This window comes from Suillus subalutaceus (assembly GCF_016647625.1).
Source record: "Suillus subalutaceus strain FC151 chromosome Unknown DFJ58scaffold_407, whole genome shotgun sequence".
In the NCBI taxonomy this organism is placed as follows: Eukaryota; Fungi; Basidiomycota; class Agaricomycetes; order Boletales; family Suillaceae; genus Suillus; species Suillus subalutaceus.
The window spans coordinates 1-21916 of NW_024540656.1; the positions used below are offsets into that span (position 1 = coordinate 1).

Here is a 21916-nt window from a genome sequence, read left to right on the forward strand (position 1 = left end):
TTTTTTTTTGTCGGTTGTTCTCATCATCGTGATCTCAGGACGTCATTGAGCTGCGTGACCGCAAATGGGTCAGCCAGAATACCGTTGCTGCGCCTACGACGATTGCTGCTGTTCACGAGCTGGTAAGATAGACTAGCATCACTGGAAACATTTGTACTGAGCTCGTGTTACAGGCCGCTAAGGAGAAGGTAGTTGCAGAGAAAGAGTCGTTCAACCGTCGAATAAGCATGTCTCGCGGTGGATCTCGACGCGGTGGCCACCAGAACCAAGAACACGGCCCTGACGGCTGGGCTGTTGCCGGTGGCAGCTCTGTTCCACAGGCGCCTCCCAAGGCTGGTGATCTGTCGCAGTTCGGCAAAATCAGCAAGGGCCCAGCCATGGCAATGGCAATGGGTCCAAGTGGCGTCTCTGTGGTCGGCAGGAAGGACAGCAAGCGAGAGACACTTTCGAATTCGAGATCGAACATGTTCCATATCTCAATCAGAACCCTGAAACTCGCCGCTGAGGGTGTCCATGAAACCCAGTCGTTCGTCGAGACTAAGCCGGGCGTGGATCTCGGTCATACTGGTGTTCCTGAACCCGTTGTGCAGCGCAAGAAGCTCCAGCCATTCCACGGTCTGTTCTTGCTACTGAAGAGAACGCCACGACTCCTTCGGAAGAAGAACCTGAAGGTGCACCCACCGCCATGTCAGAAACAGACGTGAGGAAGAAGATTGATGAAGACGTGAAGGAGTTCTTTGCTGTTCGCAATCTTCAAGAGGCCGAGGTCTACTTCACCAATCTTCCTGACGGGCACCGCTTCCGGCTCGTGGACAAGCTGGTTGCGTCCGCACTCGAGAGCAAGGAGGCGGATGCGAGGGTTGGTCGGTGATTTCTTTGCGCAGGCTACGAGTAACGGACAGTGTACGCTTGAGGTCATTGAGGAGGGGTTCATGCCCACGGCGGAATTTTTGGATGATATTGCCATCGATGCACCCAAGGCGTTTGACTTTATGGCTATCATGCTCAGGGGGTGCTGGGTGCCAAAATGAGCCTGAGAGACTGTACCGGATTGCTTCGAAGCTCGAGGATAGCGACAAGCTAGTCTCTCTCGTGGTTTAAATCTGCCCCACTCTCATCTAACATTTTCGATACATTTTTCTTCTTACATTATCATCGCATTCTGTTTTCGTTCGCTTTTTGATGGTATTCTGTGCTTTCTTGGTGTTCTGCAGACTGAAATATGTACATCACGACACGTTCCTCCTCTTTGTAGTATCGTTGATTGATGTCGCATACACAAGCAAGGCTTTTAGCTAGCCATTGATATTTACTACATTGTAGGGTGGGTATGAGGTACAGGATAACAATACTGTACGAGCTACAGGCTTCCATAGATACCTTGGCTGAATTCATAGCCCTGAGGCTCGACTCGGCAGATGCACACGAAATAAGGAGGCTTTAATCTTCTGCGCCGCGTTGCATTTGGGGCGAGTAAAATGGAGGCGGGGTCGAAAGGCGGCCCAGGGGGCATCGTGGGCATATGTGCATCTCATCTAGCACGTAATGGTGCTTGCGCACAGAGCTCGAGTCTCCGACTCCGACAACTTTCGTTAGGACCTGGTATCCCATGCTTGACGTCTTTTAGTGCCCAACATGATTCCCTTTGCGTTTTTACGGTTGTCATGTAGTTTTCGAAACACTGCAGGACGACAAAGCTACTCAGGTTGCCGCGGACTATTGTTTTTGAATAGGGTGATATTTCAGTCATTCCTTCATCCATCTTGTTATTTCCTTACGCATCGACGATCTCCCACAACGCACTAGCAAGCTCTTTCACATCTTCGCTCTCCAGGCCCATGCTCATAAGAACACCGCCACTCATTCGCTTTGTTCCACAAACCCAGCATGGCAAAACTTGGTAGAACTCCAGGGTATCCGAGACCTCGCGGAGATATAATTTAGATCTCTGATAACATAGTTTGAATTCAAGAGAACATGCGAAACGACGTCCCTAAAGAGATGGTGCATGCTGGAGGGCGTCCCCTCGCATCACTGACCAACGACAATTTCGAGCGCCTGGAATGAGTTGACAACAGCTCGCATCGTTACTACTGGAAATGCAAACATTGCAGCGACACTGATAACTCATCAGGCGCTTGAATCCAAGGTTGTGACAACAACATACCAAACCATCGGATCAAGCGCTGTCAAAATGCAAATGCTCCTCTGCGTCAAGCAGTGCGCCTGTTTGTTATGGAAAAGACAGGCAACTCTGGCGAGTTGACACATTTGAAAGACTCGGCAAAATTCGTGCAAACCTTCGACACCACAGCGCCGTAAAAGCTGCGGAGGCTGGGAAGTCCACCCCCATCGACATGCTCACATGCACACTCGTGAAGAGGTTGGCATTGCTGTCGAGACTGCACAGATCTTGAAGCATCCTTCTTCGCATGGGCACCTCTGCTCTCGACTGAGGCTCGCGATGCAGATGACCTTCTTACTGGTCCAGAGAGTATCTCGCCTGACGACATTGCCGCTGAATTTGCAGCTCTCGAATAGTTGAAAAGGACTGAAAAAGTTCAGAGCATTAACGAAGTTGAAGTGCTCGAGGGAAATGCTTTTGATTTTGACGGGTTGGATCGGGTCGAACAAGGAATAATATCACAGACTGTTCTAGATGAGATTAAGGTGGTTAATTACAATGACGAGGGTGACGGCTGGGACGAGGCAACATTTGATGTCATCATTAGGAATGTTGTACACATACCGTATAAGTAGTCTACATAACCTAGCTAAGCGCCTAGAGTTTTGCCAGCTTTTGCCGTAAGTTATAACCAGCAAAACCAAAGTCACGTTTGCTCCCGGCCACACTACGAGTCATTATGCACATGCCATGTGTAAATCGATCCGAACTCAGGCAAATCCCTCAGTGAATGGTGCGTGAAACTGGGCATAGGGCTCCGGTTTGCAAGATCTGCCTTGTTCAGAACAGGTCATAGGAGATGCAAGACATGCATGCGTTTGCTCTACCCTACATAGCACAATCAATTGCCACACGACTCTGACACGAGGCACACACACCTTGATCTGCGCCTCCGACCTTGGTATGTCACGACCTTTGAAATGTAGGCACGCTCCTTCGCATATAAAACTTCAACACATGAATTGCCAGCCTTCGTATTACTATTATGTTTCTACGGGAACCACACAAAGGCCTAACGCGAAAGCTAGTGCTTGCATTTGATGTTGGGACCACGTTCAGTGGAGTCTCGTATTGTATACTAGACCCAGGGGAGGTGCCTGTAATTCGAGGAGTAGCAAGGTCAGTAGCCAGCTCAAGCTCCATGTCTCTTGCTCATGATGGTATTGTAGATATCCTGCGCAAGAGGGTGTCGGAGGTGACTCCAAAATACCATCAATTCTCTACTACGACCTTCAGGGAGACGTCCGCGCCGTGGGTGCTGAGGTTCTACAAGAGCATATCATCGAACAGGCAGAAGACGAGGGATGGGTGAAGCTCGCATGGTATGTATATCGTCAAGGAAAAAATATAGGCTGTATATTAATCTCGGTCAGGTGGAAACTTCATCTTCGCGCCAAGCATCTGCCATCGTCTCGCATACGGGATGTCGATATAGAACCTCTCCCACAAGGCAAATCCGCAGTAGAAGTCCTCGCCGACTTCATGCGCTACCTCTTCCAATGCGCTCGAACTTATATCCAGGAATCACATCTGAATTTATGGAGATCTGTCGAGAACTCCATTGAGTTCGTGCTCACACATCCGAACGGTTGGGAAGGTCAACAACAACAACAAATTAGACGCGCTGTGGAGCTCGCTGACCTCATTTCATCTAAGGAGGAGCAATCGCACGTGCACCTCTTGACTGAGGGCGAAGCGAGTCTTCATTTCTGTGTTACCAACGTGATTGCATCAGATACATTCTCCAAAACCCCTTTGGATGTGTCAGATTACTCCCATGATGGGGAGGATCAATCTGACAGCCAGGGAGTCATTGTTGTTGATGCCGGAGGCGGAACCATCAATCTCAGCGCCTACTCGATGAAGCTATCTCCGACCTCTTTCGAGGAGACTGCCCCAGCTCAATGTGAGTTCCGCTTTCCTGTGTTGGTCTCTTACTGAAGTCCGCTCAGGTTCCCTGCAAGGTTCAGTCTTTGTTTACTAGTCGCGCTCGTACTCTTTTACAAAGTCTGCGAATGAATTGGTTATGCATAAACCAACAACTGATAGTCACTTGGCCCAGAGAAACTTTCGGGCTCAAAGCACTACTCCGACCCCAAGATCGTCGCACAAATGGCGGACATCTTTGACAAAAGTGCGAAGCTTTGGTTCCATAACCCTGACGAACCATCTTACATCAAGTTTGGTACCATCCGTGACAAGGATCTGAAGTACGATATTCGATCAGGGCAATTAAAATTGGCCGGGTTCGTCCACATTCTCTAGGATGCCTTCCTCATAACCCTCACGTTTTATCGTACAGCCAGGACATTGCAGACTTGTTTGAACCATCCATCGAAGGTATCATCGAGGCTGTTGAGCAACAGAGACTCGTGGCTTCCACTCCAATTAGTGTGAGCATTACATTTCGCTCATATACTAGACGGATCTTCACATCATCATGAAGTTGGTTTTGTTTGGTTGGCGGTTTCGCTGCCAGCGACTGGCTGTTTGTGAGACTCCAGGGATATTTTCTACCTCTAGGCATCAGCTTCTGTCGCCATGATGCCCATGTGTAAGCCCTCGAATACCAACGTGACTACTCCTACTCATCAGATCACAGCAACAAAGCTGTTGCTGATGGGGGCAGTTTTCGTTCTACATTGACCACCTAGTGTCCTCTCGAGTTGCACGCGCCACTTACGGCATTGAATGCAACGCTCTATACAGCTCGAGTATCTTGCTGAAGGTGAGTAGAATATTTCTACTCATTCGGTACATGCTGATCTGCTTTACAGGGAAATCAAGTATCTGAGCTGCGCGAATTCCAGAGGTCTTTCCATACTACCCGAACATCACTTGCTGCATGTAAGATTGAAAGCACGGACATATTGTGCTACAAGGGTGCGCTCCAAGAGCGCAGTGGTTGGACGTTGAACAGTGTATGCCCACAGGTGGTCAACCTCATGTCGATTACCAGAAAAACTCTCCGTTCCAAGCGGTTTCTGCCCCTCCCCCTTCTGCACTCTCACCGCACGTGTCATCGAAAATCTCAGCGAGGTTGCGTACCCCGAAGGCATCAAGGGCCCGAGGGTTGAGCTCAATGTGAACGTCAAGGATGGCCGATTCAGGTGTGTGTTTCACCTCTTCCACTTCGAATGTTTCATTCATTGCTTCATGTAGATACGACCGTGACTTTCTTATGCAGTTCATGCACATTTGCAAGGAGAAGCCGCCTACCCTTCCTGCTCTCGATGTCCTTGGCATCATGGCTTGCGGTGGCTCTGGACGTCATCGCAACGCCTCTGGTGCGATTCCCGCGTCTGCTAATCGCCAGGCTTCTGTAGGTCTGGGTATCGGCGGTTTCCAGAAACCCTCCATTCCAAGCGATTTCCAGATGGGTAACTTCCAGTCCCCAGGAAACAAACTTACCAGCGAGGAGCGGTTTGCCATATCCAACACCCGTTCTGCTTCAACTAGCGGTGCTTCCTCATTCCGTTCCCCGATGGTGCGCAGGCCTAGCACAGGTGGGGGGCATCCCATGCATGGCACCGCTGGGCAACCGCATACGCAGTAAACGCGGTGAGAGGCGTGGCGATGCAAACAAGACACCAATGTCCCAGGAAGAGCATAGTTCTGGCTTTGGCGCTGGATTCGAGCCTGTTGCACCTCCCGAATTGTTTGTTAACCGTTGGGTCCCTACGAGTACGGCCCGCAAGGTTCAACCTGATGTTGATTCACCTGAGCTGGTAGACCGTAAGGTCAAGGGGCTGCTCAACAAGCTCACGATGGAGAAATTCGAGACGATTTCAGACCAGATCATCCACTGGGCCAACAAGAGCGTGAATGAGAAGGATTGGTCGGACGCTCATCCAAGTCATCCGGCTGGTGTTCGAGAAGGCGACTGATGAGGCTGCTTGGAGCGAGATGTACGCGCGGCTGTGTCGGAAGATGATGGAGCAGATCAGTCCTGAGGTTCAGGATAATGGGATCAAGAACACAGAGGGCAAGCCTATTGCTGGCGGACAGTTTGTTCCGGAAGTATCTCCTCAACCGGTGTCAAGAGGACTTTGAGCGCGAGTGGTTCGCCAAGGGAAGCCGCTGCGGCCAAGGCTTCCGACGATCATGCAACCAAGACTGCTCACAAGAAGATTGGCACGAATGAAGCTGAGCTCTGTTTCGAGGAGTACTACGCTGCAGAGAAGGCCCGACGTCAGTGTCTTGGTCTGATCAAGTTCATCGGTGAGTTGTTTAAGTTGCAGATGCTCACGGAACGTATCATGCACGAGTGTGTGAAGAAGCTGTTGGGCAACGTCGAGAACCCCGAGGAAGAGGAGATTGAGAGCTTGTGTCAGCTGTTGAAGACGGTTGGCCAGTTGCTTGACACGCCGAAAGCCCGCGCGCATATGGATGTTTACTTCACGCGCATGAAGGAGCTCGGCAAGAGCCTCAACGTCAGCTCTCGCATGCAGTTTATGCTTCAGGTGTGTAGCAATGTTTTCTTTTTGTTAGTTGTGCTCATCATCGCGATCTCAGGGCGTCATTGGGTTGCGTGATCGCAAATGGGTCAGCCGGAATACCGTTGCTGCGCCTACGACGATCGCTGCTGTTCACGAGCTGGTAAGATAGACTAGCATCACTGAAAACATTTGTACTGAGCTCGTGTTACAGACCGCTAAGGAGAAAGCAGCTGCAGAGAAGGAGTCCTTCAACCGTCAGATAAGCATGTCTCGCGGTGGATCTCGACGCGGCGACAACCGGAACCAAGAACACGGTCCTGACGGCTGGGCTGTTGCCGGTGGCAGCTCTATTTCACGGGCGCCTCCCAAGGCTGGTGATCTGTCACAGTTCGGAAAAATCAGCAAGGGGCCAGCCATGGCAATGGTAATGGGTCCAAGCGGCGTCTTCGCAGCCGGCAAGAAGGACAGCAAACGGGAGACACTTTCGCGGACGAATTCGAGCTCGAACATGTTCCATATGCTCAATCAGAACCCTGAACTCGCCGCTGAGGCGTCCATGAAGCCCAGTCGTTCGTCGAGACTTAAGCTGGGCGTGGATCTCGGTCATGCTGGTGTTCCTGAGCCCGCTGTACAGCGCAGGAAGCTCCAGCTCCTTCCACGGTCTGTTCTTGCTGCTCAAGAAAACGCCACGACTCCTTCGGAAGAAGAACCTGAAAGTGCACCTACAGCCATGTCAGAAGCAGACGTGAAGAAGAAGATTGATGAAGATGCGAAAGAGTTCTTTGCTGTTCGCAATCTTCAAGAGGCGGAGGTCTACTTTACCAATCTTCCTAACGAGCACCGTTTCCGGCTCGTGGACAAGCTGGTTGCGTCCGCGCTCGAGAGCAAGGAGGCGGATGCGAAGTTGGTCGGTGATTTCTTCGCGCAGGCTACGAGTTGTGGACAGTGTACACTTGAGGTCATTGAGGAGGGGTTCATGCCCATGGCGGAGTTTTTGGACGATACTGTTATCGATGCTCCCAAGGCGTTTGATTATATGGCTATCATGCTCAGGGGTGCTGGGTTCCAGAATGAGCCTGAAAGACTGCACCGGATCGCTTGGAAGCTCGAGGACAGCTACAAGCTAGCCTCTCTTGTGGTTTGATCTGCCCCACTCGCATCTAACGTTTTCGATACATTTTTCTTACATCCTCATTGCATTTCTGTTTTCGTTCGCTTTTTGGTTGTATTCTGTGCTTTCTTGGTGTTCTGCAGACTGAAATATGTACATTACAACACGTTCCTCTTTGTGATCGATGTCGCATACACAGGGAAGGCTTTAGCTAGCCATGCATATAAGCTACATTTTAGGGTGGGTACAGGGTACACGATAATAATACTGTACGCTTCCGTAGATACCATGGCTGAATTCATAGCCCTGAGGGTCGAGATGCACGAGGAGCGCAGACAATGCTTCAATCTTCCGCATTGCGTCATATTTGGGAGAGAGAGAAATGGAGGGGTCGAGAGGCGGCCCAGGGAAGGGTGCAGGCATCGTGGCATACCAATTTCTGCCCTAGGACCTAGTACGTGCACCACCGTAGCAACTTCGGGAGATAGTGCTAGTATGACATGCGTGAAGCAGTAGTTGGATGGTCTGAATTGAGAAAGCGAGAGATTTGGCCCGTGTTGCGCTGGTGTGCTGGATATATGGGCTTCATTACATTCTAGAGGCACTGTAGTAGCACTCCAGGAGGAGCTAACTAAAGAAAGCTGGACACCTGTTCTCGCAGCTGACTTATTTAGCTTATCAGTCCTGTGAGCCTTGGCTTTAGAATGTAAAACTCCATAAATGTAAAAGAAAACGCACCACAATCCTGCGAAAGGAGGGATGCCAGAGGCATCTTCTTTTTTCTCGGGACTATCAATAACTGAAGGTCCAGCGCGTAGGCAAGGGAAGAGAAGAAAAGACGATGACATATTTTGTAAAGACGTCTTGCCACGATCTTCCCGCTATCAAGAAGCGAAGGTGGCGTGGAGCTGTTTCGTGCGGAATATGATGCATTGTAGTGGGTGGGTTATCTTGAAAGCCTGGATCACTTGAACAGTAAGCATAAAAAGAAACGGGTTGGATCTCAAACTTCGAGTATCGAGTGTTATAGACAGAACAACTGGATAAACAGACGCACCCGACCGCCCAGAATACGCACACCGAGTGCTGCCCATGTGTTCTTTTATGATGCACGAGATGTCCTTGACATCACTTGGACACCCTCTAGCTTCTTGCTGGAAGGCACATTGCCAAGGGGTTTCTTGAGGATACACGAGTATGGTATGTCGTACAAGACGGCCCACGGCACACAAGAGACTCAAAGTATGTGACAAACGCCACTTTACTTTCAGGCTTTTGTAGCGATGGGTCGTATAAAGTTAGTATACTTAACCAGTATGACGAATCAAGAGGCTCGGACTAGGAACGGGAACGAGACTAAGGCCTCGTTCGGTAACTGTTGTATAAACGAAATTTACAAAATACAAAATTTCGAAAGTCCCGGCATGTAAGCGGAGCTTGAACATGATCGGCAAGATCATCACTATCCTGATCAACGCCCAGTAGTAACTGTAGTTCGACGACTCGATCCTAAGTTCAATGTTACTAGTAATCAACAATTTATTAGTGTCATGGATGGGCCTGTTCAGCCCCTTCATCAGCCCCTCCTCGGTCCTTTGTTTCCTCACCCCTTGATTCCTTATCAACGTCTCCTCACTGCTCAACGCATTCGGCCAACTCAGGGCCAGCATTTGGCGCAACTAACAGTTCGCGAGCGGATGTTTCGTTATATGGTACTTCTTATCAGCATTCTTGTTGCTGCCACCGCACAGGTGGTTCTACAGGCCACACAAATTCCCCAAACCCCTGAGCCGTATCACACATCTGCACTATCAGGCCATGAATGGGTCATAGAACTTATTGTTGGTCATCCTGAACGCATCCACTGCGAGCTCGGGATGCATGTTCACGTGTTTGAGGCTCTGATCAATGAGCTCCGTTCCCTTGGTCACACAGATTCACGATATGTCTCGCTTGAAGAGCAGCTCGCCATATTCCTCTACTCCTGTGTTACAGGATTAACAATTCGCCATGTCGGCGAACACTTCCAGCGCTCGAACGACACTATTTCTCGGTATGGTTAGTTTATATTAGGAAAGACTATTAGTTCTGATGCCTTTGTAGGTATTTTCGCAAGATGCTCGACATATTCGCATCTCATCCATTTTATAATAAATACATATGCTTTCCTGCTGACAATGACCCCGTCCCCGCCAAAATACGCAACAATCCGAAACGCTGGCCATATTTTAAGGATGCTATAGGAGCACTCGACGGTAGCCATATTCACGCATTCTGTCATATACCATATATCCGGTTACAGATCTGATGATCTGGATCTCAGATCCGATCCAGATCTGATGAACATATCCATCGTCCGGTCCACAGATCCGCTTTGATTCTTATTTCATTTCCTGTTCATATAACTCTAACTATCGTTCATCTCCTTTCGGTATTCCTGTACACCGGTATACCGGTTATCCTTTACTTCCGCTTTGCTTACTGATCCGCTATGCTTACTGATCCGCTATGCTTACTGATCCGCTACACTTACGAATCCGCTTTTACTTGTACTTCATTCCTGGTTCATGATTCGTGATCCATCCAGCTTACCAATACGCTCCACTTAGACTTTGCTTATACTTTCGTACATAGCCTCGCACCTTTGCTTATTGATCATTCCGTTAGCTATCCGTAGTATATAAACCTTTGTATATGCGCTGTAGTAGATCAGTTCGAATATCATCTTAGATTGCACTCATTCCGTCTGGACTCTGAGTCCCTCCGTTATCCATCCGGACTTGAGTACGCTACTCTTGTCTACTCCGAGACTTAGGATAGATTCCTATAGTCTACATATCCGCCTCTGTCTTCGGACAGTCCTCACCCGTTAGTTTCTAGTCTGGATCCGATCCGGATTGGCCGTTACTCTATACGCGATACTTTAGCTCTCTGAAATAAGGGGCAAGACTCGGGAAAGGGGCACAGCGCACGAGCTGAGGCCGAAGCCCTTCGGATCCGATACTACTTGAGTACGGTCTTAACACATTCCCTCCTTCAGCTGAGCGCCACGTCTATCGCAACCACAAAGGATTTCTCTCCCAGAATTGCCTTTTTGCATGCAACTTTGACCTTATGTTCATGTATGCATTGACTGGGTGGGAAGGCTCTGCAACGGACGCGCGGCTTTGGGATCAAGCGCTTGAAGGTGGCTTGAAAATCCCCCCTGGTAAATACCTTCTTGCGGATGCAGGATTTCTGTCCTGTGAAGAGCTTTTGATTCCTTATCATGGTGTTCGATACCACCTCGCTGAATGGGGTCGCGCCAGTGTGAGGTAGTTGTTTCACTCGTGTTTATTTATTTCAATCAAACCAATATTATATTTTCAGACCTGTCAATAAAGAAGAACTCTTCAATCTTCGTCACGCCTCAGCACGAAATGTCATTGAACGAATCTTCGGCGTCTTAAAACGACGCTTTCGCATTCTCCTCTTATCCCCGGAATACAGGATCAACACTCAAGCTCGGATTCCTGCGGCGCTATGTGCCCTACATAATTTTATACAGGTTCATGACCCATTCGAAGATCCATTACCATCAATGAGTGTCGTGAACAACAATCCAAGCCATCAAGGAGATCCTCTAGCAGCTGAGAATGGACCGCATGCACAAGCTGCTAATGCACGCCGTGATCGCATCGCGACACACATGTGGAGGATTATGAGGCTTACTTACGCGAGCATGACTTAGAGGACGATGAAGATCTAGGTTCTGATCTTGACGAGGAAGATGAAGCCAAAGATGACCTTTATGATGGGCGCGAGTTTGACGAGACTGCTGTAGAATAGAATTGTTTTGTAGCTACAATTGAAAGTTTTATGCAAGGATCAAACGAGCACATGAAGCTACTTGTATAACGCAAAGAAGGGCTAGGGCTACAACTAGTAAGCCTACAAACAAAAAACGAGTGGGAAAAGTAGGAGCTACATGGTAGGGTTCTCTTGTTTGGCACAGGCAATCATAGATTCTAAAAATGCTTCGCGCAGCTCAGGGTCATCAACATCTAAGAACGTATCACATGCTGCTGCATTCGTCATGAACACATGCATGAGAATCACCTTATCGTCCTTCGAGATCCCTGTAGCCGACTGCATTAACTTCAGTGTGCGCGACCTATGTTCAGCTACATGAGCCTCGTCAGTGCCAAAGTTCGTGTTCAATGAATCTGACAGGCGGTTGATAGTGCCTTGAAGATTCATCAACACAGCTGTGTTGGCAGTGTCTTGAATGTTCTTCTTGCTTGTGCTTGGGCGCGTCTTACCACTGGCTGTTGACAGCCTTGGTTTCTTCTCCGATTCCGGCTTTGTCACCTGCGACACTGAAGTGTAGGTGGTGGAGGGAGGAGCCGAATGACCTTGGGTCATCTCGGAGTGTGAATGCTTGCCAGTGCTGGAGCCTGATGACATAGGGACGGACGTGGGGGGGGCAACACTGATACTGCCACCTGCAAATATAGGACCAGGGGGGGGAGCACCCCAGCCGAGGTTCGGCTGGGCCATGCTGGGCTTCATGGGAGTGAGATCAGGAATGAAAGGAGGCCGCTGGGCCACGCTGGTGTCGATGGGAAAGAGGTTCGGAATAAAAGGAGGTGGCCCCATGCTTTCAACATCCATCATGCTCATGTCAGCATCATGAGGTGCGCTGCTTGTGCTTGCAACTGGTTGCTCCATGGCCGGTGCAGCTGATTGGGCAGGGTTGTATGCAGCCGTTCCTTGTGCAGTGCTCTTCTCGGGGAGGATTTGGTCCATCTTTGAATAGAAAGGCCAACCATTATTTTTGAATGGTTTCATGGGCGAGTTGGACTGTAAAGCATCAGTTTCAGTGAAGATCAAGGCGATATTGGCACATACCTTCTTACCAACATATTCCTTCCACACAGCTTCAGCGGCGGGCCCATCGATGTTGGCCCCATGCTCATCATCCCAATGACAGCCTGACTTAGAGTGATACGTCCGGATGGCTTGGAAAGTAGTCTTTAACTACATAGATGTAATCAGTACAATGATGGCAGCAATCAATATGAAATAACATACCGTCCCCCATTTACTCTTGCACTGCTCCCCAGTTTTGGGAGGCCCATGTGTCCGCTTGCTTGCAATCTCTATTGCAGCTTGATTGTATATCGTGTCTTTGAATGTTGCCCCTGCCAGTGATGACTTCTCTGTGATAAGATATGTGAGCATGGCATCAATCTCATCAAAACCCCACTGGGCCTTTGGCTGTTTAGGAGCCTTTCGCGTCATATTAGCTAGTTGTATCTGAGAGCAGATGATTATAGCAGCGATGGCAAGCCAAACGTGCTGGCGTTGGAGATCATCAGGACGAGACTTTGATGAAGTCATGGTCGGAAGCAAAGCAAATTGAATCTCAGCTTGCGGCTGGTATCATGCCGGGACTTTCGAAATTTTGTATTTTGTAAATTTCGTTTATACAACGGTTACCGAACGAGGCCTAAGTAGAGTAATAGTCAGGAAAATGTACGTAGAACTGTGAATAAGAGAGCGATCAAAAGACTGAGGGAGAATATTCGACGGGAAGAGGTATTGATATAACGCTGATTGAGACGGAGAATCAAAGGTGAACGTGCACTTATGAGAGGTATGAGAGCTGTGCATTTCAGTTCATTAGTCAGCATCGCTTCCATTGCAAGGGGCTGTATTGATTCAGCCATTGGCGGTCCGTTGGACCATCAAATGGGCAGCAAGGTGGACATGGTTCTACCCTTCGAATCGTCCGGCAGTTCGAGCGCCAATCTCCAGCTCCTCGACATGTCCGCCAACTTTTGGGTTCCCACAAGCGCGACTCGACGCAAGGGTCAAACTGGCATTGTTTCACCTGAACCAGTTGACCGCAAGGTCAAGGCGCTGCTCAATAAGCTTGCGATATAGATTCGACTTGATTTCAGATCATACCTTCCACTGGGCGAACAAGAGCATCAACGAAGAGGGCGGGCGGACCCTCATCCTAGTCGTCCGACTGGCGTTTGAGCATGCGACGGATAGGGCTGCTTGGAGAAAGATGTATGCGCAGCTTTTTTGGAAGATAGATGATGGAGCAGATCAGGCCGGAGGTTCAGGGATAATGGGATCAATAAGAAGGAAAGCCTATTGCCGGCAGTCAGCTCCTCTGGATGTATTTCCTCAGCCTGTGTCAAGAGGATATTGACCGCGTGTGGCTCTGAAGGGAGGCTGCCCCTGCTGCAAGGACCTCAGATGACAGGATGAAAAAATCTCTTAACGAGCACAAGGGCTCAGAGGAAGCTGCCGCGCATGCGTCCTACGCTGCACAGAAGGTGACGCGCCTTGGTCTCGGTCTCACAATGTTCCTTGGCGAGCTGTTCAGGCGGCAGGCAATCACGGAGTGTATTATACACGAGCGTGCAAATAAGCTGTCGTGCGACGTCAAGCACCTGGGGAAGAGGAGCTTGAGAGTTTATGCCAGCTATTGCAGATAGACTGAGGTAGTTCGCCAGTCGCTAGATACGAGCCGGGCAAGGTCCTAAATCATGTCAGCTCTCGTATACAGTTCATGTTTCAAGTGAGCAGAATTTCTTTGTCTTGATCGGTTGAACTCATCATCGTGAAATTAGGGCGTCATTGAGTTGCGTGACCGTAAATGGATCAGATGCAAATGCTGTTGCTACAGCTATGACGATCGTTACGGTTCGCGAGGCCATCCCACGTTCTTTACATTCTCCCGTGCAGTGCTAAACGTGCAAGACCAATCTCGATCGGGAGTCGGCACGCACTCATGCCTGGTATGCGCCTGACACAGCACCCTGCTGGCACCCAAGTTCCACAAGTCCCCGACTCTGCTCCCTTCGCGGTCACCTTGGGCAAAGGGCGCGTCGCAGAGCCGTTCATCTTCATTTGCATCTCCAAGAGCTAGTTCTCACTCAAAGCGTTAGGCCAGGGCGTGTCCGTAAGGGATGGCGTCTCAGTCCCTCGAAATAATGTGGGATCAGTAGTACAACCAGGTCTGGTTTTATCCTCACGCTGATGCCATGTCCAATTCTAATTGTTACTTGTAGGATCTGTTGTTGGATCAATAGATTGATGCCTCGGCCCCGTTATCTTTATTGGCAGCCGCCAGTCCTGCCGTAAAAAGCCGAAGTCGTGCAGTATTTCGGATCCGTACCCGCTATGTCTTCCGGCTTTGTAAATGGCAAAACCCTAGCTTCTGCATTAGCCACAGCTTCGTCGAAGCAACCTCCAAAACCCTCTTCATCAACTGTCCCCACCGCCCACACCCTACATCGATATCACAGAAAAGGGTGCCCGCATCATGACACACGAAGAAGGCTCCGCAAATCATTATCAATTGAGGTCGCTGCTTTGACGTCGAATAGCGAATACCTGAATGCAATTGTGGCAAACAATAGCGTGCGGCTGAGGTTACTTGAAAGACGTGAGACTTGAGAGGATAAGCAATATGTGTTCATGGTAGGGAAAGGGGGAGTTGAGGTGATGCTGACGGAATGCGAAGCGAAGGTGAAAGATGCACGAACGATTTTGACTATGGAATTACCATCGTGTATCATAATGAGATTAGAATCGTGAGTTGATAGAAACGGCCGCTGAGCTTCCTCATCTCTAACAACTCTACCATCATCCGTGTTTTCGATACGCCTTTCGTTTATTGGCATTCTCATATTACGCACGTTCTACTGCTCTGCTCGATACGTGTTTGTGCGGCATGTTTTGGCCGTTCTTTTCTACTTACTAGTACTTAGATATAGCGGCATACTTACTGCATAGACTTATTGCTTACATCAGCATGTCACAGGGCTTGTTCGATTTCCTAAGTAAGGAGCGTCAATCTCTTGACCATGACATTATATTGCCGGTTGGAGTGGACGTACATCGTATATAGGGTCGCTCTCGTTCTTAGCAAGTTCGCCCACCATCGCGCGATTTCGCCGGAATGTCCACGCAGGTCTCAACATCGTCTTCAAAACACAGCCCATGGCAAACCATCAGGGCGCATCTCAACTTTTTCCGCATACATGTTATATTTTTGTAAGTTCGCCGTATAACACCGCTGTCTGTTGGTATCACGGAATTTGATGACATGTATGTTTAGTACTTTGACGCCCCTGATATTCTCCGGAATCCTTTATGCTAGCAATGGCAAGTATCCAGTTGCATACATTGATGCACTATACAATTCAGTCAGCGCGATGACCGTCTGTGGTCTCGCGACTGTGAACTTGAGCCAGCTTACCGCTTGGCAGCAAGTGTTGTTATTCATCCAGATGTGTATTGGAAACCCAGTGCGTTCCTTGGCTTCAGTACACGTGATACTTCTCTAACCTTGGCTCAAGGTCATCGTGTCGTGGGTGATGGTGTACACCAGGAGGTTGTTATTTACAGCGTGCGCGTCAATGATATTCACTCCTAATCTTACAGGCACTACTTTGCTAAGACATTCGATCATATTATTGGGGTAGAGGCTGCCCAACAGGCCGCGATCAAGGTGGAACAGCAGCTTGCCACTGCGTCTCTGTCTGCAGGGAATCCTGTCGGCAGCAAAGGCGGGTGGTCCCGCCGCTTCTTCCGAAGGAAGACCGGCCTTAGTACGGTGCCGGAGGATTCTGCTAGCGGTGATGCTCGAACGGCACCGAGGGACAGCGCAAAGAAATTGAGGCCCGATATGATCAGGCGCATGGATGGACAGCCAAACCGGTCAACCCGAGCGGACGGATCACAGAATCGGTACGGTTCCTATGATGCATTTTTCGTTGAAATATGTAATCAGCTTAGATACGCAAGCAGGAGAACAAGGGCAAGGGCCCTCTCCTCATCAACTTGCGTTCGCCGATGAAATAACTCAGTCTCCGACGCAGCTTGAGTTTGAGAATGATGTCGAGATCAAGAACCTACATGTAGAAACTGTCAACGCGGGGCCTGCGGATCTGAAAAGAAACGCCTCGTAGGCATCTACAACACCACTTGTTCGTACCAGCGAGCCTGACATCTGTTTTGCATCAGTGAGCGCGCACGTCGTCTTTCCGATTCAGTAAATCTTGGGGAACCTTCAAATTGTGGGCCTGAAGCGGGTCAGGGTGCTGTAACGTCAGCTGCATCGACTGGAATGCCTCGGACAGCAACTATCGAGTTTGCACCCACTGTTTCTCCTTCATATCCCCCTCTCTTTCCTGTCGGTAGCCGGACCGGTCACTCGGATTCCCCTGAAATTTTATCAGATATTTCAGTTTCAGGGTTCTCTACTCCCCGCCGTCGTCGTCGCCGTTCTTCCGCAGTCCCCCCAACATTCGCATGTGCCATTAGCACAGCACCCAACCATTCAGACACATCGATCTAGCGATACTAGGCGCGCATCGAATTCGCATCATTTCGACCCACCGCAGGAGCAGATGCTACGGGGGTTCGGGGGGTTTCCTATGCCGCACGAGCTGCTGGGGATGCTGTTTGGTTGGCTGTTTCCTAATACCAACAATAGACTGAAGAGAACTGTAACGATTCCCGTTACTACTACACTGGCAGGCGGTGGGCTGGGACGGACTATGAGTGGCGCTGCGAGTATCCCTGGGAGGCCAACACACGGCGGAAGCATTAGCGCTAAGGAAGGTACGAAGCCTGTAACGTATATTTCGTTCGACGCCGTCGTTGGGCGGAATTCTGCGTTTCATTTTTCGACCAACGAGCAGCTTGAGGAGTTGGGTGGAGTTGAATATCGGGCGCTGAACGCGCTGCTTTGGTTAGTTGCATCTGTGAGTCATCTTGTTCTCAGTCGTCCTCATCGACTTAAAATGTCTTCGTAGTATCACATGGCCGTACAATTGGTTTTCCTTCGTGGTGATCGCTCCTTACATGTCATTGCCAAAGTGGGCAAGCAATTTCGAACCTCCTGCCCAATTTAGAATAATCACGGTTCCTTGGTGAGCAGCGTCCTTACGACGCTAAGTAACAAGACACCAACTAACAGAACCTGAATGTAGGTTTTCATTGTTCCAAGTCGTATCGGCGGCGTACACAAATACCGGAACTTTCTCTTGTCGACCAGAGCATGGTGCCCTTCCAGACAGCCTATCCAAGTGAGTATAATATATCATATATACTGGATGATACTGACATTTTCTCGATTAAGTGATCTTTTTTATGATCTTTTGTATTTTGGCTGGTAACACTGCATTTGTGAGTGTCAGTGAGCTCGTTCTAACAACATAATAATCATTCATTGTCGTTAGCCAATACTGTGAGTTCGCAATCCGGAATGCATAACAGTTCTTACTCAAAAACAACCTGAAGGCTCCGGTTTCTCATGTAAGTATGCTATCTCTGTGATAAACTTTTGTTCATCGTAGGAAGTTGGATCATCACAAAACTCGTACCGAGGGATTCTCGACTGAATGAAACGCTGCATTTCCTCCTGGATCATCCCCGCCGATGCTTTGTTTATCTTTTTCCCTTCATATCAAACTTGGTTTCTCCTTACGATTCTGGTCATTATGAAGTACGCACACCTGACGAGTATCTCTACGATCGTATACTGAACTCGGCAATATAGCCTTACAGACTGGTTTGCTTTTTGGTCCTTGATATTGGTAATCCTGACATCGATTCCATACCTTTAGGAACAAGAGTTGTTGCTGGACTGTACCAAGCTATTGCTGTTCGTGCCGCGGGGTTTGGAATAGTTCCGCTTGCCAGAATAGCTCCCGCTGTCAAGTTAGGTTGAGCAATCATCGTCTGGAAAAAGCGCTAACTCCGGGGAACAGAGTCATATATGTTATCATGATGTATGTTAGCGTATGTGAGTGCCTTAATTATCTTGGCAATACACGTAAAACTGACTGACGGTCAAGATCCCATTGCACTAAGGTACGTTCGCCACTGGCAACCGTGCAGATAGGTAATTATGATGCTTATTAATCTAGTGTCCGCTCGACAAACGTCTACGAAGAACAATCCCTGGGTATATACGATGATGATGATTCGAAGGATGAAAATGCCTTTTCAACCGCAGGCCCAAGGATGACGGTATGGTCTCGGTACTTGGCCATGCATGCACGTCGACAACTGGCATCGGATTCATGTCTGATTTTCTCGTCTAATGATTTGTCTCACCCGGCTATCAAGACATGTGGTGGTTGTGTCTGGTAAGCTTCTATGCAGTCGCCGCGGGGGAGTAGACTGAATTTGTCTGACGTAGGCGCTGGTGTTAATTTGTATCATAGAGGTAAGCAGCCCAACGGCGGAGGATTCGCGACGGTTCTAATCGGTCGGCTAATGGTAGCGCGGAAACTTGGATAACACAGAGATACAGGGCTGGTTCAATATCTTTACTATCAGTATGTCCTCATCTTATCGGATTGTGGCCTCTGCTCAATTCCAGCAAGTTTTTGAATTAGTCTCAGCATACGGCACTGTCGGTCTCAGTCTTGGGATACCTACCGTAAGTGATGGAGATGCTATGTTACAATTGAAGTATTCTGATTTGCTGTGGTAGGAAAATTACTCGTTTTCCGGTGCCTTGAAGCCTCTTTCAAAGCTCATATATGCCTCGTCATGCTTCGTGGGCGACATCGTGGTCTCCAGTAGCCATCGACCGCGCAATCATGTTCCCCTCCGAATTTCAAAAGACGAACGACGAGCCGCCCGTCCCTGTCATGCATGATGACAGGCAATCAAGTCCCCACAGCGAGTTTCTGCATACTCGCGACCCCCTTCCAAAAGAGGACGGTCTCGCTTCCAGCAACGAAGGTCCAATTACATACAGGGACGACTGAAGGAAGATGAGAAGCGGAGTGGCAGCTATAATGCACTTGTTGAGCCTGGAAGGCAAAACGCGGGGACGGAAGTATCTAGTATGATCCTATGCTCGCACCACGGTAACGAGTTAACTTTGCCTTCTACTACCCAGATCCACTATCAGACAAATGGCACGGTGCCACATAGACATAACAGGACATTGATAAGTGCGTTCTTCAAAAATCTACAGGGCGAGTTAGATAGACCTCCGAGGATCTATACACCGCAAAAATGTTGTCAGCAGGTTTCGAACCAACTTCGAGAGAGAAACAGATTTTAATTCTGTTATGGTAATCACTTAGCTAAGGTCAGTTAGATGAATGACGGAGGAGGAAACCATCTACTCGAGTCAATCATTGTCACTGTGCCGATAGAAAAAATTAGCTGTCACAGGGCAAGTTTCGAACCTGCACAGTCCAAGAGTACAGATTTTAATTCTGTTGTGGCAACCACTGGCTAAGACCAGTTATGAGTGTCCAAATCATGCGCGAGTGAATGTCAAGGTATGTTCCGATAGAAAAAAAAACTGGCACACGGCAGGTTTCGCACTGTCCAAGAGAAACAGATTTTGATTCCGTTACGATAACCACTGGCTAAACCAGTTAAGATGAACGTCCGAGCAAAACCATACACGAGTGAATGTCAAGGTGTGTCCGGTGAAAAAACACTTGTACACAACAGGTTTCGAACTGCACAGCACGAGTCCAAGAGAAACAGATTTCAATTCCGTTGTGCACCGGCAACCACTTAGCTAAGACCGGTTAAGACGAAGCTCCGAGGAAACTATCCATGAGCGAACGTCGAGGTGTGTGCCAATACCAAAAAACCTTGCCGTCGGCAGGTTTTGAACCTGCGCCGTCCAAGAGAAACAGATTTGGATTCTGTTGTGGTAACCACTCTGGCCAGGACACTTCCCAAGTTGAGAAGAACCTCTGAAGAACTGTCCATTAATGAATGTCAAGGTGTGATATAAGGGAAATAATTTGTCGGCAGGTTCCGAATCCGCACCATCCACAAAACATGCCAGGAATAAGCGAGTCGGGGGCTGGCGCCGCAGCTGTTGCGATACTAGTAGGATTCGCGTTCATCAAATTTGCAGGTATTTATTGATGTGTGGCCGAATCTCAGGTAGGCGCATGAGTGTCTGCGACGCTGGATTAAGACCGGTTGAAACGTAGTGAAGTATGCCAGAATATGGATGGAAAAAATGTCGGTATAGGATAAGCAGGTGCGTGGATACTGACCCCATGACATGAATGAGATCATATGATGTTACCGGAGACCAGAGGTTCCTGTAGCGATGACGAGTCACACCATGCATAGAATGCTGTCAGGTCTTGATCCAGCACCTAACCCTCGAGTTACGTTTCACCTCATAAAACTGTATGCTCGTCCTAGAATCACATATTGCTCGTCATGGTTTGTGTGATCAATGCGTCACACGATCCTCACCTTATTGGACAAACTAGCTGAGAAATTGCAACACATATCGTTGCCTCTTGCCTCTATCGCAGGAAAAGGTAGGGAGACTATGCTTCCCAGTTGTCCCAATTGAGAACATTCCTGTCAGTTCAAGTGGTCAGCGATCATTGCGATGTCCTCCCGACTGCCTTCAAGTCTGTGGGGAATCAGTTGATGATATACTTACTTGCCGCCTGTCAAAGAGAATAGGAGAATGCCAACAGGCGTGGACAAAGCGTTGGCTGATTCTGGCAAGATGCAACGGCAGCGCACATTAACTTGAGGATCTCACTTGGAAATGATACACATACCTGAGGACTCCGTCCTTCTTCGAACGAAAGGTGGAATGGACAGGGAGATGGATGTCTGTCACATTTGTCTGGCTATCTAGACAGACTGACACATCGAGATGACGAGCGCGTCAATAAGCGCCTTGGGGCAGATGTCAGAACGAACTGCACGAGGTTACAAATGACGCGACACTCCAAAATTGAAACAAACCAGCAGAAACAATGGCCCTGGCAACGGGTCCCGAAAGAAATACGAAAGATGGAATAAAGTCTCCAAAGATTAGGAAAAGCCCTGGATATTGATGACGAGGCGGAACAGGTTGACAGGACCTGAATCGTTCAAGATACGCCAGATCTGAATCGCTCCTTCAATAGCATAATCCTACGAATGACAAAGACCCACCTCGCTGACACGCAAAATGAAGTCAAACGTCATACTGCATTTCCCTCGCTAATGCTGATCTGCTAGAGTAAGTCTGGCGCCAGCTCGCTCTGAGCCTAAACTGGTACCACACGCATGACCGGAATGATCAGAGTTTGATTTAAGGGACATTGCACAGCGATGTACCCACCTAGAGCCTAGCTATTTGATGGTCTGTGAACAAAGTCTCATATG

At 48.9% G+C, this 21916-nt stretch overlaps 1 protein-coding gene across 1 annotated transcript; it reads right to left on the reverse strand.

Moving 5' to 3' along the window:
* Positions 1-11698: 11698 nt before the first annotated feature.
* Positions 11699-13117, reverse strand: DFJ58DRAFT_737832 (uncharacterized protein; the record flags this gene model as incomplete). Its single annotated transcript, XM_041386964.1, has 3 exons — positions 11699-12577; positions 12626-12754; positions 12809-13117. The coding sequence occupies 3 exons, from the start codon at positions 13115-13117 to the stop codon at positions 11699-11701; spliced, it is 1317 nt and encodes a 438-aa protein (XP_041234996.1).
* Positions 13118-21916: the final 8799 nt, after the last annotated feature.